The sequence below is a fragment of the Balaenoptera ricei genome, chromosome 4 (genome assembly GCF_028023285.1).
Source record: "Balaenoptera ricei isolate mBalRic1 chromosome 4, mBalRic1.hap2, whole genome shotgun sequence".
Classification (NCBI taxonomy): domain Eukaryota; kingdom Metazoa; phylum Chordata; class Mammalia; order Artiodactyla; family Balaenopteridae; genus Balaenoptera; species Balaenoptera ricei.
In genome coordinates this window covers 106,082,388-106,100,599 of record NC_082642.1, presented here as the reverse complement: position 1 = coordinate 106,100,599, position 18,212 = coordinate 106,082,388, and the positions used below count along the sequence as shown (strand labels likewise).

The window sequence follows — 18,212 nt, the reverse complement described above, 5'->3', positions numbered from 1 at the left end:
TTGCAGATGACATGACACTATATATAGAGAATCCTAAAGATGCTACCACAAAACTACTAGAGCTAATCAATGAATTCGGTAAAGTAGCAGGATACAAAATTAATGCACAGAAATCTCTTGCATTCCTATACATTAATGATGAAAAATCTGAAAGAGAAATTAAAGAAACACTCCCATTTACCATTGCAACAAAAAGAATAAAATACCTAGGAATAAATCTGCCTAAGGAGACAAAAGACCTGTATGCAGAAAACTATAAGACACTGAAGAAAAAATTAAAGATGATACAGACAGATGGAGAGATATACCATGTTCTTGGATTGGAAGAATCAACATTGTGAAAATGACTATACTACCCAAAGCAATCTACAGATTCAATGTAATCCCTATCAAACTACCACTGGCATTTTTCACAGAACTAGAACAAAAAATTTCACAATTTGTGTGGAAACACAAAAGATCCTGAATAGCCAAAGCAATCTTGAGAAAGAAAAATGGAGCTGGAGGAATCAGGCTCCCGGACTTCATACACTACTACAAAGCTACAGTAGTCAAGACAGTATGGTACTGGCACAAAAACAGAAATATAGATCAATGGAACAGGATAGAAAGTCCAGAGATAAACCCACGCACATATGGTCACCTTATTTTTGAGAAAGGAGGCAAGAATATACAATGGAGAAAAAAGAGCCTCTTCAAGAAGTGGTGCTGGGAAAACTGGACAGCTACATGTAAAACAATGAAATTAGAACACTAACACCATACACAAAAATAAACTCAAAATGGATTAGAGACCTAAATGTAAGGCCAGACACTATAAAACTCTTAGAGGAAAACATAGGCAGAACACTCTATGTCATAAATCGCAGCAAGATCCTTTTTGACCCACATCCTAGAGACATGGAAATAAAAACAAAAATAAACAAATGGGACCTAATGAAACTCAAAAGCTTTTGCACAGCAAAGAAAACCATAAACAAGACGAAAAGACCACCCTCAGAATGGGAGAAAATATTTGCAAACAAAGCAACTGACAAAGGATTAATCTCCAAAATTTACACACAGCTCATGAGGCTCAATATCAGTAAAACAAACAACCCAATCCAAAAACAGGTAGAAGACATAAATAGACATATCTCCAAAGAAGATATACAGATTCTCAACAAACACATGAAGGAATGCTCAACATCATTAATCATTAGAGAAATGCAAATCAAAACTACAATGAGGTATCACCTCACACCAGTCAGAATGGCCATCATCATAAAATCTGCAAACAATTAATGCTGGAGAGGGTGTGGAGTAAAGGGAACCCTCTTGCACTGTTGGTGAGAATGTAAATTGATACAGCCACTATGGAGAACAGTATGGAGGTGCCTTAGAAAACAAAAAATAGAACTACCATATGACCCAGCAATCCCACTACTGGGCATATACCCTGAGAAAGCTGTAATTCAAAAAGAGTCATGTACCACAATGTTCATTGCAGCTCTATTTACAATAGCCAGGACATGGAAGCAACCTAAGTGTCCATCGAGAGATGAATGGATAAAGAAGATGTGGTACATATATACAATGGAATATTACTCAGCCATAAAAGGAAACGAAATTGAGTTATTTGTAGTGACGTGGATGGACCTAGAGTCTGTCATACAGAGTGAATTAAGTCAGAAAGAGAAAAACATATATATATATGGAATCTAAAAAAAAAAAAAATGGTCATGAAGAACCTAGGGGCAGGACGGGAATAAAGACACAGACCTACTAGAGAATGGACTTGAGGACATGGGGAGGGGGAAGGGTAAGCTGGGACAAAGTAAGAGAGTGGCATGGACATATATACACTACCAAATGTAAAACCAATAGCTAGTGGGAAGCAGCCATATAGGACAGAGAGATCAGCTTGGTGCTTTGTGACCACCTAGAGGCGTGGGATAGAGAGGGTCGGAGGGAGACACGAGAGGGTCGGAGGGAGACACAAGAAGGAGGAGATATGGGGATATATGTATATGTGTAGCTGATTCACTTTGTTATAAAGCAGAAACTAACACACCATTGTAAAGCAATTATACTCCAATAAAGATGTTAAAAAAAAGAAAGAAAATAAAAAATAAAAACATGTTTAAAAAAAAAAGAATGCCAATGAAAAACTGCCTTGACAGCTTGGTATCCAGGGCCCTGTTGATACATGCCACCAGCCACTTAAACATTCTCTCAGAGATTGACTTAGACAAGGCATCAACGTCATAGGTCACCTGGAAATCACATTGAAAGTATTCCTTCGTCTGACAGCAGTGCTCATTTTGATCCTGGGCATTCTCTATCAGCAACCACCTTCTAGTAAAACCAGCATATTTATCTGTGGTTCTACCTTTATGCTGAATATAAGAGGAAAGGAAGAAAGAAGCAAGGAAGGGAGGAAAGCAAGAAGGGAGGGAGAGAGGTGAAAAGCGGAAGAGAGGTGGGGAACGGAGTTGAGCTAGCCTGGGGTCTCCCTACCCAACACTCCTGTGAGAGATTCATGTTCCTATCACTAAAGGACCAAATATCCTGGAGTAATGTGGCAACATGGTCTAAAGCCTTGTTGTTCAAGTGTGGTCCTAAGACCTGCAGCATCGGCATCACCTCAGAGATTGTTAAAGATGCCAACTCTTGGCATCTCATCCGAGACCTATTTTTTTTCTTTTTATTTATTTATTTAACACCTTTATGGAGTATAATTGCTTTACAATGGTGTGTTACTTTCTGCTTTATAACAAAGTGAATCAGCTATACATATACATATATCCCCAATTCTTCTCCCTCTTGCGTCTCCCTCCCACCCTCCCTATCCCACACCTCTAGGTGGTCACAAAGCACCGAGCTGATCTCCCTGTGGTATGCGGCTGCTTCCTATCTATTTTACATTTGGTAGTATATATAAGTCCAAGCCACTCTCACTTCGTCCCAACTTACCCTTCCCCCTCCCCGTGTCCTCAAGTCCATTCTCTACATCTGCGTCTTTATTCCTGTCCTGCCCCTAGGGTCTTCAGACCAATTTTTTTTTTTTTTTTAGATTCCATGTATATGTTTTTCTCTTTCTGACTTAATTCACTCTGTGTGACAGACTCTAGGTCCATCCACCTCACTACAAATAACTCAATTTCATTTCTTTTTATGGCTGAGTAATATTCCATTGTATATATGTGCCACATGTTCTTTATCCATTCATCTGTCAATGGACACTTAGGTTGCTTCCATGTCCTGGCTATTGTAAACAGAGCTGCAATGAACATTGTGGTACATGATTCTTTTTGAATTATGGTTTTCTCAGGGTATATGCCCAGTAGTGGGATTGCTGGGTATGGTAGTTCTATTTTTTGTTTTTTAAGGAACCTCCATTCTGTTCTCCATAGTGTCTGTATCAATTTACATTCTCACCAACAGTGCAAGAGGGTTCCCTTTTCTCCACTCCCTCTCCAGCACTTATTGTTTGCAGATTTTTTGATGATGGCCATTCTGACCAATGTGAGGTGATACCTCACTGTAGTTTTGATTTGCATTTCTCTAATGATTAGTGATGTTGAGCATCCTTTCATGTGTTTGTTGGCAATCTGTATATCTTCTTTGGAGAAATGTCTATTTATGTCTTCTTCCCATTTTTGGATTGGGTTGTTTGTTTTACTGATATTGAGCCACATGAGCTGCTTGTATATTTTGGAGATTAGTCCTTTGTCAGTTGCTTTGTTTGCAAATATTTTCTCCCATTCTGACACTTGTCTTTTTCTCTTGTTTATGGTTTCCTTTGCTGTGCAAAAGCTTTTGAGTTTCATTAGGTCCCATTTGTTTATTTTTGTTTTTATTTTCATTTCTCTAGGAGGTGGGTCAAAAAGGATCTTGCTGAGATTTATGTCATAGAGTGTTCTGCCTAAGTTTTCCTCTAAGAGTTTTATAGTGTCTGGCCTTACATTTAGGTCTTTAATCCATTTTGAGTTTATTTTTGTGTATGGTGTTAGGGAATGTTCTAATTTCATTCTTTTACATGTAGCTGTCCAGTTTTCCCAGCACTACTTCTTGAAGAGGCTGTCTTTTCTCCATTGTATATTCTTGCCTCTTTTATCAAAAATAAGGTGACCATATGTGCTTGGCTTTAACTCTGGGATTTCTATTCTGTTCCATTGATCTATATTTCTGTTTTTGTGCCAGTACCATACTGTCTTGATTACTATAGCTTTGTAGTAGAGTCTGAAGTCAGGGAGCCTGATTCCTCCAGCTCCGTTTTTCTTTCTCAAGATTGCTTTGGCTATTCAGGGTCCTTTGTGTTTCCATACAAACTGTGAAAATTTTTTGCATGTATAGTTCTGTGAAAAATGCCATTGGTAGTTTGACAGGGATTGCATTGAAGCTGTAGATTGCTTTGGGTAGTATAGTGATTTTCACAATGTTGATTCTTCCAATCCAAGAACATGGTATATCTCTCCATCTGTTTGTATCATCTTTAATTTCTTTCATCAGTGTCTTATTGTTCTCTGCATACAGGTCTTTTTCTCCTTAGGTAGGTTTATTCCTAGGTATTTTATTCTTTCTTTTGCAAAGGTAAATGGGAGTGTTTCCTTAATTTTTCTTTCAGATTTTTCATCACTAGTGTATAGGAATGCAAGAATTTCTGTGCATTAATTTTGTATCCTGCTACTTTACCGAATTCATTGATTAGCTCTAGTAGTTTTGTGGTAGCATCTTTAGGATTCTCTATATATAGTGTCATGTCATCTGCAAACAGTGACAGCTTTACTTCTTCTTTTCCGATTTGCATTCTTTTGTTTCTTTTTCTTCTCTGATTGCTGTGGCTAAGACTTCCAAAACAATGTTGAATAACAGTGGTGAGAATGGACAACCTTGTCTTGTTGCTGATCTTAGAGGGAATGGTTTCAATATTTCACCATTGAGAACAATGTTGGCTGTGGGTTTGTCATATATGGCCTTTATTATGTTGAGGTAAGTTAAGTTCCCTCTTTGCCTACTTTCTGGAGGATTTTTATCATAAATGGGTGTTGAAGTTTGTCGAAGGCTTTTTCTGCATCTATTGAGATGATCATATGGTTTTTATTCTTCAATTTTTTAATGTGGTTTATCACATTGATTGATTTGCGTATACTGAAGAATCCTTGCATTCCTGGGATAAATCCCACTTGATCATGGTATATGATCCTTTTAATGTGCTGTTGGATTCTGTTTGCTAGTATTTTGTTGAGGATTTTTGCATCTATGTTCCTCAGTGATATTGGCCTGTAGTTTTCTTTCTTTGTGACATCTTTGTCTGGTTTTGTTATCAGGGTGATGGTGGCCTTCTAGAATGAGCTTGAGAGTGTTCCTCCCTCTGCTATATTTTGGAAGAATTTGAGAAGGACAGGTGTTAGCTCTTCTCTAAATGTTTGATAGAATTCGCCTGTGAAGCCACCTGGCCCTGTGTTTTTGTCTGTTGGAAGATTTTTAATCACAGTCTCAATTTCAGTCCTTGTGATTGGTCTGTTTATATTTTCTATTTCTTCCTTTTTCAGTCTTGAAGGTTGTGCTTTTCTAAGAATTTGTCCATTTCTGCAGGTTGTCCATTTTTTTGGCATAGAGTTGCTTGTAGTAATCTCTCACGATTCTTTGTATTTCTGCAGTGTCAGTTAATCCTTCTCCTTTTTCATTTCTAATTCTAGTGATTTGAGTCTTCTCCCTCTTTTTCTTGATGAGTCTGGCTAATGTTTTACCAATTTTGTTTATCTTCTCAAAGAAACAGCTTTTAGTTTTATTGGTCTTTGCTATCGTTTTCTTCTTTTCTTTTTCATTTATTTCTGATCTGATCTTTATGATTTCTTTCCTTCAGCTAACTTTGGGGTTTTTTTGTTCCTCTTTCTCTAATTGCTTTAAGTGTAAGTTTAGGTTGTTTATTTAAGATGCCTCATGTTTCTTATGGTAGGACTGCATTGCAATAAACTTCCCTCTTAGAACTGCCTTTGCTGCATCCCACAGGTTTGGGGTCGACATGGTTTCATTGTCATTTGTTTTTAGGTATTTTTTGATTTCCTCTTTGATTTCTCCAGTGATCTCTTGGTTATTAAGTAGTGTATTGTCTAGTCTCCATGTGTTTGTATTTTTTACCGATTTTTTCCTGTAATTGATATCTGGTCTCATAGTGTTGTGGTCAGAAAAGATACTTGATACAATTTCAATTTTCTTAAGTTTACCAAGGCTTGATTTGTGACCCAAGATATGATCTATCCTGGAGAATGTTCCATGAGCACTTGAGAAGAAAGTGTATTCTGTTATTTTTCAATGGAATTCCCTATAAATATCAATTAAGTCCATCTTGTTTAATGTGTCATTTAAAGCTTGTGTTTCCTTATTTATTTTCATTTTGGATGATCTGTCCATTGGTGAAAGCGGGGTGTAAAGTCCCCTACTATGATTATGTTACTGTCGATTTCCCCTTTTATGGCTGTTAGTATTTGCCTTATGTATTGAGGTTCTCCTATGTTGGGTGCATAAATATTTACAATTGTTCTATCTTCTTCTTGGATTAATCCCTTGATCACTATGTAGTGTCCTTCTTTGTCTCTATTAATTGTCTTTATTTTAAAGTCTATTTTGCCTGATATGAGAACTGCTACTACAGCTTTCTTTTGATTTCCATTTGCATGGAATATCTTTTTCTGTCCCCTCACTTTCAGTCTGTATGTGTCCCTAGGTCTGAAATGGGTCTCATGTAGACAGCATATATATGGGTCTTGTTTTTGTATCCATTCAGTTAGTCTATGTCTTGTGGTGGGAGCATTTAATCCATTTACATTTAAGGTAATTATTAATATGTATGTTCCTATTACCATTTTCTTAATTGTTTTGGGTTTGTTATTGTACGTCTTTTCCTTCTCTTGTGTTTCCTGTCTAGAGAAGTTCTTTTAGAATTTGTTGTAAAGCTGGTTTGGTGGTGCTGAATTCTCTTAGCTTTTGCTTGTCTGTAAAGCTTTTAATTGCTCCATCTAATCTGAATGAGATCCTTGCTGGGTAGAGTAATCTTGGTTATAGGTTTTTCCCTTTCATCACTTTAAATATGTCTTGCCACTCCCTTTTGGTTTGCAGAGTTTCTGCTCTAAGATCAGCTGTTAACCTTATGGGGATTCCCTTGTATGTTATTTGTTGTTTTTCCCTTGTTGCTTTTAATATTTTTTCTTTGTATTTAATCTTCAGTAGTTTGATTAATATGTGTCTTGACATGTTTCTCCTTGGATTTCTCCTGTATGGGACTCTCTGCACTTCCTGGACTTGATTGACTATTTCCTTTCCCATATTAGGGAAGTTTTCAACTATAATCTCTTCAAACATTTTCTCAGTCCCTTTCTTTTTCTCTTCTTCTTCTGGGATCCCTATAATTCGAATGTTGGTGCGTTTAATATTGTCCCAGTGGTTTCTAAGACTGTCCTCAATTCTTTTCATTCTCTTTTCTTTATTCTGCTCTGCGGTAGTTATTTCCACTATTTTATCTTCCAGGTCACTTATCCATTCTTCTGCCTCAGTTATTCTGCTATTGATTCCTTCTAGAGAATTTTTAACTTCATTTATTCAACAATGTTCATCATTGTTTGTTTGCTCTTTATTTCTTCTAGGTCCTTGTTGAACGTTTCTTGTTTTTTCTCCATTCTATTTCCAAGATTTTGGATCATCTTTACTATCACTACTCTGAATTCTTTTTCAGGTAGACTGCCTATTTCCTCTTCATTTGTTTGGTCTGGTGGGTTTTTACCTTGCTCCTTCATCTGCTGTGTGTTTCTCTGTCTTCTCATTTTGCTTAACTACTGTGTTTGCAGTCTCCTTTTCACAGGCTGCAGTTTCATAGTTCCAGTTGTTTTTGGTGTCTGCCCCCAGTGGCTAAGGTTGGTTCAGTGCGTTGTGTAGGCTTCCTGGTCGAGGGGACTAGTGCCTGTGTTCTGGTGGATGAGGCTGGATTTTGTCTTTCTGGTGGGCAGCACCACATCTGGCTGTGTGTTTTGGGGTGTCTGTGACCTTATTATGATTTTAGGCAGCCTCTCTGCTAATGGGTGGGCTTGTGTTCCTGTCTTTCTAGTTGTTTTGCATAGGGTGTCCAGCACTGTAGCTTGCTGGTTGTTGAGTGGAGCTAGGTCTTAGTGTTGAGATGTAGATCTCTGGGAGAGCCTTCGCTGTTTGATATTACATGGAGCTGGGAGGTCTCTGGTGGACCAATATCCTGAACTCAGCTCTCCCACCTCAGAGGCACAGGCCTGACACCCAGCTGGGGCACCAAGACCCTGTCAGCCACATGGCTATCGGAAAGTCTGATGTCTTCTGCCAGCGTTCAGTAGGTGTTCTGTAGGAGTTGTCCACATGTAGATGTATTTCTGATGTAATTTTGGAGAGGAAGGTGATCTCCACGTCTTAATCCTCCACCATCTTGAGGGTCTCCCCCCATCCCAGACCTATAAATCAGAATTTGTACTGTAACACACCATAAAGTTTGAAAAATACTGGTAGAGTAGGTTAGGAATCTCGAATCCCCAGCCCTTGTCCTGCTGCTGCTGTTGCTAATAAATTGCATAACCTTTGGCAAGTGACCTAACCTCTCTGGGCTGCAATCTCTTCACCTGAATTATGCTCTTGAAGATTCTTTCCAGCCTCAGCTTCCACCTTCTTTATTATATTAGTTCCCAAGGCCATTCTCAACTCTGTGCAGGGAGAATGGCAATTTAGTGCATCATTCTGACTCAGATTCTCCTACTGTAAAACTCAGGCTGCATTTCCCCTCCCTGGAGGTGTGTGGCAAAAGCTCTCTCATAACCTACTAGGGAGAGCTCCAACCTCTGTGCCTGATGCTGCTGTACAGATGCAGATCCTGTTGCCATGATGCAAAGGCACTGCTGTAGTAGCAGGTTTCTGATAGACTCCAAGTAGGAGTGACTTTCAGCTGGACAGTCTCAAAGCCTGGAAGCAGAATGTGCTCCAATGACTTAACATTTAAAATAGGCCTATTGCATCCACCCTTTAGCTGCCCAGGAGAGTGAACACAGCAGGAGCCAATTTGTGTCTGGTAGTGATTTAGTTATGAGTCACTCACTCCCTGATTAGTTATCTTGAGTCATTTCCACAGTAATCCATAAGCCGGATGGCATCACAGTTTTTTATTATTGGCGTCAAGAGCACACCCGAACAAATAAAGCACCAGGAATGATTTTTATCCTCCAGAGCACTGAGGAAATCACTCTCTGTCTATAGCAGTCACTTTGAAAGTTAAAAAGAACATGACTAACTTGCTCACTCCCTTTTAATTCCCTAAATACTTGAGAAGTGGGAGTGGGAGAGAAACTGGCCATGGGTGGGGAGTAGCAAAGAAACAGGAAGAAAGCCTGAAATTGTAGCAGATGAAGAAATGGATGGTATGATGTGTGTTGAATCAATGAATAAAACTGATAATCCAATATCCTGCTCACCAATTAATCATTTTCATCACTTTCTGTCCAATGAAGGATGACAGAGGTAGGAAAATCTACATGCCCACTTTTCAGGGACTAAATGGACCCATGTCTGAGCTCTTTTTAAAATAACCTCACAGAAGACTTTGATTACTTGGGGGTCAAGAGTATATGATAGAAAAAAACAAAACTGAAAAGAAATGGAGTCAAATAGCCATATTTTTAACCACCTTGATCCCTCACTTTCTCATCTGTAAAATAACAATATTAAAATATTCTTGTCTCATGGTTGTTGAGAGAGGTTCAATGAGACAGTGGATGTAAATATACATAGCACAACATTTGGCACTTAGCATCCAATAAATGTTAGTTCCCCCTTTCCCACCCCTTTTCCACTTTTATCACTTCCTCACCCTCAATCCAGTATTTATTACCCATGTTGCCTTGAGCAGTTAATCGTTCTAAGGTTCACTGTCTTTAACTATAAAATGGAAATGTAAATAAGATCAATTTTGCAGGCTTGCTGTTAGATTAAATAAGCTATCCATACAAAGCACATAGCATAGCACCCATAGTGAGCATTCAATGGCTACTGATTATTATTATTGTTTGATCATTATTAATCTTTTTAAAGTAAAATAACTTATTTCTGATCAGCACAGTTAGAACTCTCCTGGAATCATAAAATGCTAGGTCTGAAGAACCTTAGTTCCTGATAATCACGTATAGTGCCTCTCAACTCGGGATGCTACCTTCCCCTAAAGGAGGTGGGCATTTGGAAACAGGGTGGGCATTTTTCCATTGTCATAGTGACTGAGAGTGTTACTGGTATTTAGCACCTTGGAGCAGGAATGCAAAACCTCCTACAATGTGTGGACACGCTCATACACGAAGAATTATTCCCTTTAGATGCCAATCACCCCACCACTAAGACACACAGAAGATTTTAACTTCTTCATGGGGTGCTCAGAGTAATGCAGTATTTGACCAAAGTCCCAGAGTTAGTTAGCATTAGAGCTAGAACTAAATTTTGTATAGCGTGTTAACACTGCAAGAATTTTTGCCATCTTCTGCAATTGTCATCAACAGCATATACATCTCTATTCTTAGCCGTGACAATTGTCTCTATAAAGTCAGTACAATTCCTAAGAAAAGAAAAGCCTTACAGTGTGCTTTCTTACTCTGTCTCCAGGAGATGGAAGAAGAGAGAGAGAGAAATAGAGAGAGTGCATGAGCAAGAGGGAGAGTGGGGGAGGGAGGGAGAGGATGGAGGATGAGGGTTTCTTTTCTTTTACTGTTGAATAATAATATATTAGCTTGCTTCACTGATTCCATTATAGTAGAGGCTGGGGTAGTAACTCAGTCCCTGAGAACACAATACTAAAGAGACGAAGGTTTGATTTCAGTCCTCCTATGGGCTCATTAGTTTTACACAGAGCAAGTCCTCTTCTATAATCATAGCATGTCATGCAGGCATGTGGTGGCGAATGTCTTAAAAGGCAAGAAGCTGCCAAACACCTCTAACCTCACTACCAAGAAATAGCTTAGCTACTTCCTGCTGAGTATGGTTCAACATCAGCTCAATATTTTGTTTATTTTAACATTTATGGCTGTGATTAAATGGCCACTGTCTTGAACGAGCGTGGGTGAGGGGCTGGTGAGCGCAGGGAGCTTCCAGGTGCTGAGTGAAGAGGTGTCTCTGAGGTCCGTGAAGAACAATCAGGGATCAGGGTCTTTCAAGGATGTAACTGTAGACTTAAGCAGGGAGGAGTGGCAACCGTTGGACCTTGCTCAGAAAAGTCTATATAAGGATGTAATGCTGGAAAACTATTTCAAATTGATCTCAATGGTGTGTCAAGTTCCCAAACCAGAAGTCATTTTCAACTTGGTGAAATATTAAGCCAGAGCTGTCTAGAATACATAGGAAGTACAGAATGGCTAACATACACCTCTGGAAAAAAGAAACATAGGCGGATCTTGAAGATAGCAGAGGAATAAGACGTGCAGATCACCTTCCTCCCCACAAATACATCAGAAATACATCTACATGTGGAAAAAACCCTACAGAACAGCTACTGAATGCTGGCAGAAGAACACAGACTTCCCAAAAGGCAAGAAAATCCCCACGTACCTGGGTAGGGCAAAAGAAAAAACAGAGACAAAAGAATAGGGACAGGACCTGCACCTCTGGGAGGGAGCTGTGAAGGAGGAAAAGTTTCCACACACTAGGAAGTCCCTTCACTGGTGTTTTGGAACCACAGAGGAGAGCACAGCAACAGGAGTGCAGAGGGCAAAGCAGAGAGATTCCCACACAGAGGATCAGTGCCAACCAGCACTCACCAGACTGAGACGGTTGTCTGCTCACCCGCTGGGACAGGTGAGGGCTGGGAGCTGAGGCTTGGGCTTCAGAGGTCAGACCCTAGGGAGTGGACTGGGGTTGGCTGCATGAAGACAGCCTAAACGGGGCTAGTGCACTACAGCTAGCCAGGAGGAAGTCCGAGAAAAAGTCTGGACCTGATGGAGAGTTAAGAGACCATTGTTTTGGGGTGTGCAAGGAGAGGGGCTTCCTGTTCCATGTGCCCACAGATGGCAGAGCACCGCCTAAGTGAGCTCCAGAGACAGGCATGAGCCATGGCTAACATCTTGGACCCCAGAGGCAGGCACAGACCGCTATTACTGCCACCACTGCCACCAAGAATCCTGTATGCAAGCACAGGTCACTACCCACACCCCTCCGGAAGCCTGTGCAGCCCGCCACTGCCAGGGTCCCATGATCTAGGGTCACCTTCACTGGGAGAACACACGGTGCACCTCAGGCTGTTGCAATATCATGCTGGCCTCTGCCACTGCAGGCATGCCCCGCATTCCAATTATGACTACCATACCCCTCCCTCTAACCAGCCTGAGGGAGTAAGAGAGCCCTAATCAGCCACTGCTTTAACCCCTCCTCTCTGGGTGGGGAAGAGATGCCTGAGAGTGGCCTACACACAGAGGTGGGGCCAAAACCAAAGCTGAACCCCAGGAGCTGTGCAAACAAAGTAGAGAAAGGGAAATTTCTCTGTGCAGCCTCAAGAGCAGCAGATTAAATCCCCGCAATCAGCTTGATAAACCCTACATCTGTGGAGTACCTGAATAGACAACAAATGTTCCCAAAATTGAGGCGATGGAATTTGGGAGCAACTGTAGCCTTGGGGTTTGCTTCCTGCGTTTGATTCGTGTTTGGTTTTATGTTTATATTATCTTAGTTTTTAGTGCTTGTTTTCATTGGTGGGTTTGTTTACTGGTTTGGTTTCTCTCTTCCTTTTGTTTTTTTCTCTTTTTGTGAGTGTGTGTGTGTATGTTTCTTTGTGTGATTTTGTCTATTTAGTTTTGCTTTTACCATTTGTTTTGGGGTTCTGTCTGTTCATTTTTTTTTCTTCATTTTATTCCATGCCATGCAGTTGGCAGGGTCATGGTGCTCCAGCTGGGTGTTGGGCCTGAGCCTCCAAGTTGGGAGACCTGAGTCCAGGACACTGGACAGCCAGAGACCTTCAGAGTCCTTCCAGTTCCATGTAACATAAACTGGTGAGAGCTCTCCCAGAGATCTCCATCTCAACATTAAGACTGAGATCCACCCAATGGCCAGCAAGCTCCAATGCTGGAAACCCCATGCCAAACAACTAGTAAGACAGGAACACAGCTCCACTCATTAGCACACAGGCTGCCTAAAGTCATAATAAGTTCAAAGACACCCCAAAACACAACACCAGATGCGGCCCTGCCCACCAGAGGGACAAGATCCAGCCACACCCAAAAGAAGACAGGAACCAGTCCCCCCCACCAGGAAACCTACACAACCCACTGAACCAACCTCACCCACTGGGGACAGACAAGAGAAATAAGAGGAACTATGAACCTGCAGCCTGCAAAAAGGAGACCGCAAACACAGTAAGTTAAACAAAATGAGAAGACAGAGAAATATGCACCAGATGCAGAAGCAAGGCAAAAACCCACCAGACCAAACAAATGAAGAGGAAATAGGCAGTCTACCTGAAAAAGGATTCAGGGTAGTGATCGTAAAGATGATCCAAAATCTTGGAAATAGAACGGAGAAAATAGAAGAAATGTTTAACAAGGAACTAGAAGAACTAAAGAGCAAACAAACAATGATGAACAACACAATAAATGAAGTTAAAAATACTCTAGAAGGAATCAATAGCAGAATAACTGAGGCAGAAGAATGGACAATGACCTGGAAGATAGAATACTGGAAATAACGGCCACAGAGCAAATAAAGAGAAAAGAATGAAAAGAATTGATGACAGTCTCAGAGACTTCTGGAACAATATTAAATGTACCAAATTTTGAATTATAGGGGTCCCAGAAGAAGAAAAGAAAAAGAAAGGGACTGAGAAAATATGTGAAGACATTATAGTTGAAAGCTTCCCTAATATGGAAAAGGAAACAATTAATCAAGTCCAGGAAGCACAGAATGTCCCACACAGGATAAATCCAAGGAGAAACACGCCAATACACATATTAACCAAACTATCAAAAATTAATTACAATGAAAAAATATTAAAAGCAGCAAGGGAAAACCAACAAATACCATACAGGGAATCCCCATAAGGTTAACAGCTGATCTTAGAGCAGAAACTCTGCAGGCCAGAAGGGAGTGGCAGGACATATTTAAAGTGATGAAAGGGAAAAACCTACAACCAAGATTTCGCTACCCAACAAGGATCTCATTCAGATTTGATGGAGAAATTAAAACCTTTACAGACAAGCAAAAGCTAAGAGAACTCAGCACCACCAAACCAGCTTTAAAACAAAAGCTAAAGGAACTTCTATAGGTGGGGAAAAACAAGAGAAGAAAAAGACCTACAAAAACAAACCCAAAACAATTAAGAAAATGGTAATAGGAACATACATATCAATAATTACTTTAAATGTAAATGGATTAAATGCTCCAACCAAAAGAAACAAACTGGCTGAATGGATATAAAAACAAGGCCCATATATATGTTGTCTACAAGAGACCCACTTCAGACCTAGGGACACATACAACCTGAAAGTGAGGGGATGGAAAAAGATATTCCATGCAAATGGAAATCAAAAGAAAGCTGGAGTAGCAGTTCTCATATCAGACAAAATAGACGTTAAAATAAAGACTATAACAAGAGACAAAGAAGGACACATAATTATCAAGGGATCAATCCAAGAAGAAGATAAAACAATTGTAAATATTTATGCACCCAACAAAGGAGCACCTCAATATATAAGGCAAATGCTAACAGCCATAAAAGGGGAAATTGACAGTAACACAATAATAGTAGGGGACTTCAACACCCCACTTTCACCAATGGACAGATCATCCAAAATGAAAATAAATAAGGAAACACAAGCTTTAAATGACACATAAGACTAGATGGACTTAATTGATATTTATAGGACATTCCATTCAAAAACAACAGAATGCACTTTCTTCTCAAGTGCACATAGAACATTCTCCAGGATAGACCATATCTTGGGTCACAAATCAAGCCTTAGTAAATTTAAGAAAATTGAAGTCATATCAAGTATCTTTTCTGACCACAATGTTATGAGACTAGATATCAATTACAGGAAAGCATCTGTAAAAAATACAAACACATGGAGGCTAAACAACATGCTACTAAATAACCAAGAGATGACTGAAGAAATCAAATAGGAAATCAAAAAATAACTAGAAACAAATGACAATGAAAATGCAATGACCCAAAACCAATGGGATGCAGCAAAAGCAATTATAAAAGAGAAGTTTAGAGCAATACAATCGTACCTCAGGAAACAAGAAACATCTCAAATAAACAACTTAACCTTACACCAAAAGCAATTAGACAAAGAAGAACAAAAAAAACCCAAAGTTAGCAGAAGGAAATAAATCATAAAGATAGATCAGAAATAATTGAAGAAGATATGAAGGAAACAATAGCAAAGATCAATAAAACTAAAAGCTGGTTCTTTGAGAAGGGAAGCAAAATTGATAAAACATTAGCCAGACTCATCAAGAAAAAAAAGAGAGAAGACTCAAATCAACAGAAATAAAAATGAAATGAAAAAATGAAAAAGAAGAAGTAACAACTGATACTGCAGAAATACAAAGGATCATGAGAGATTACTATGAGCAACTATATGTCAATAAAATAGACAACCTGGAAGAAATGGACAAATTCTTAGAAAAGCACAACTTTCTGAGACTGAACCAGAAAGAAATAGAAAACATATACAGCCCAATCACAAGCACTAAAATTGAAACTCTGATTAAAAATCTAACAAACAAAAGCCCAGGACCAGATGGCTTCACAGGCGAATTCTATCAAACATTTAGAGAAGAGTTAACACCTATCCTTCTCAAACACTTCCAAAATATAGCAGAGGGAGGAACACTCCCAAACTCATTCTACAATGTCACCATCACCCTGATAACAAAACCAGACAAAGACATCACAAAAAAAGAAAACTACAGGCCAATATCACTGATGAACATAGATGCAAAAATCCTCAATAAAATACTAGCAAACAGAATCCAACAGCACATTAAAAGGATCATACACCATGATCGAGTGGGGTTTATCCCAGAAAACCAAGGATTCTTCAGTATATGCAAATCAGTCAATGTGATACACCATATTAACAAATTGGAGGATAAAAACCATATGATCATCTCAATAGATGCAGAAAAAGCTTTCAACAAATTTCAACACCAATTTATAATAAAAACTCTCCAGAAAGTGGACAAAGAGGGAACCTATCTCAACATAAAAAATGCCATATATGACAAAAGCACAGCCAACAGCATTTTCAATGGTGAAAAACTGAAACCATTTCCTCTAAGATCAGGAACAAGACAAGGGTACCAACTCTCACCACTATTATTCAACATAGTTTTGGAAGTTTTAGCCACAGCAATCAGAGAAGAAAAAGAAATAAAAGGAATCAAAATGGGAAAAGAAGTAAAACTGTCACTGTTTGCAGATGACATGATACTATACATAAAGAATCCTAAAGATGCTACCACAAAACTACTAGAGCTAATCAATGAATTTGGTAAAATAGCAGGATACAAAATTAATGCACAGAAATCTCTCTCATATCTATATACTAACAATGAAAAATCTGAAAGAGAAATTAAGGAAACACTCCCATTTACCACTGCAACAGAAGATAATAAAATACCTAGGAATAAACCTGCCTAAGGAGGCAAAAAACTTGTATGCAGAAAACTATAAGGCACTGATGAAAGAAATCAAAGATGATACAAACAAATGGAGAGATATACCATGTTTCTGGATTGGAAGAATCAACACTGTGAAAATGCCTATACTACCCAAAGCAGTCTACATATTCAATGCAATCCCTATCAAACTACAATGGAATTTTTCACAGAACTAGAATAAAAAATTTTACAATTTGTATGGAAACACAAAAGAAGGGAATAGCCAAAGCAATCTTGAGAAAGAAAAGTGGAACTGGAGGAATCAGGCTTCATGACTTCAGACTCTACTACAAAGCTACAGTAATCAAAACAGTATGGCACTGGCAGAAAAACAGAAATATAGATCAATGGAACAGAATAGAAAGCCCAGAGATAAACTCACACACATATGGTCACCTTATCTTTGATAAAGGAGGCAAGAATATACAATGGAGAAGACATCCTCTTCAATAAGTGGTGCTGGGAAAACTGGACAGCTACATGTAAAAGAATGAAATTAGAACACTCCCTAACACCAAATACAAAAATAAACTCAAAATGGATTAAAGACCTAAATGTAAGGCCAGACACTATAAAACTCTTAGAGGAAAACAGAGCAGAACACTCTATGACATAAATCACAGCAAGATCCTTTTGACCCATCTCCTAGAGAAATGGAAATAAAAACAAAAATAAACAAATGGGACCTAATGAAACTCAGAAGCTTTTGCACAGCAAAGGAAACCATAAACAAGAGAAAAAGACCACCCTCAGAATGGGAGAAAATATTTGCAAATGAAGCAACTGACAAGGAATTAATCTCCAAAATATACAAGCAGATCATGCAGCTCAATATCAAGAAAACAAACAACTTAATCCAAAAATGGGCAGAAAAGCTAAATAGACATTTCTCCAAAAAGATATACAGATTGCCAAGAAACACATGAAAGGATGCTCAACATCACTAATCATTAGAGAAATGCAAATCAAAACTACAATGAGATATCACCTCACACCAGTCTGAATGGCCATCATCAAAAAATCTAGAAACAATAAATGCTGGAAAGGGTATGATGAAAAGGGAACCCTCCTGCACTGTTGGTGGGAATGTAAATTGTTACAGCCACTATGGAGAACAGTATGGAGGTTCCTTAAAAAACTGAAAATAGAACTACCATACAACCCAGCAATCCCACTACTGGGCATATACCCTGAGAAAACCATAATTCAAAAAGAGTCATGTACCACAATGTTCCTTGCAGCACTATTTACAATAGCCAGGGCATGGAAGCAACCTAAGTGTCCATCGACAGATGAATGGATAAAGAAGATGTAGTACATATATACAATGGAATATTACTCAGCCATAAAAAAGAAATGAAATTGAGTTATTTGTAATGAGGTGGATGGACGTAGAATCTGTCATACAGAGTGAAGTAAGTCAGAAAGAGAAAAACAAATACCGTATGCTAACACATATATATGAAATCTAAAAAAAAAAAAAAAGGTTCTGATGAACCTAGGGGCAGGACAGGAATAAATACACAGAC

General features: G+C 38.9%; 1 protein-coding gene across 1 annotated transcript in view; it reads right to left on the bottom strand.

Annotated features, from left to right (window-relative positions):
- MYH15 (myosin heavy chain 15) overlaps nucleotides 1-18,212 on the bottom strand; it is a 189,304-nt gene that overhangs the window by 126,861 nt on the left and 44,231 nt on the right. Inside the window, 1 exon segment of the mRNA XM_059919993.1 lies at nucleotides 2,150-2,255. Coding sequence (XP_059775976.1) covers nucleotides 2,150-2,255 — 106 coding nt within the window.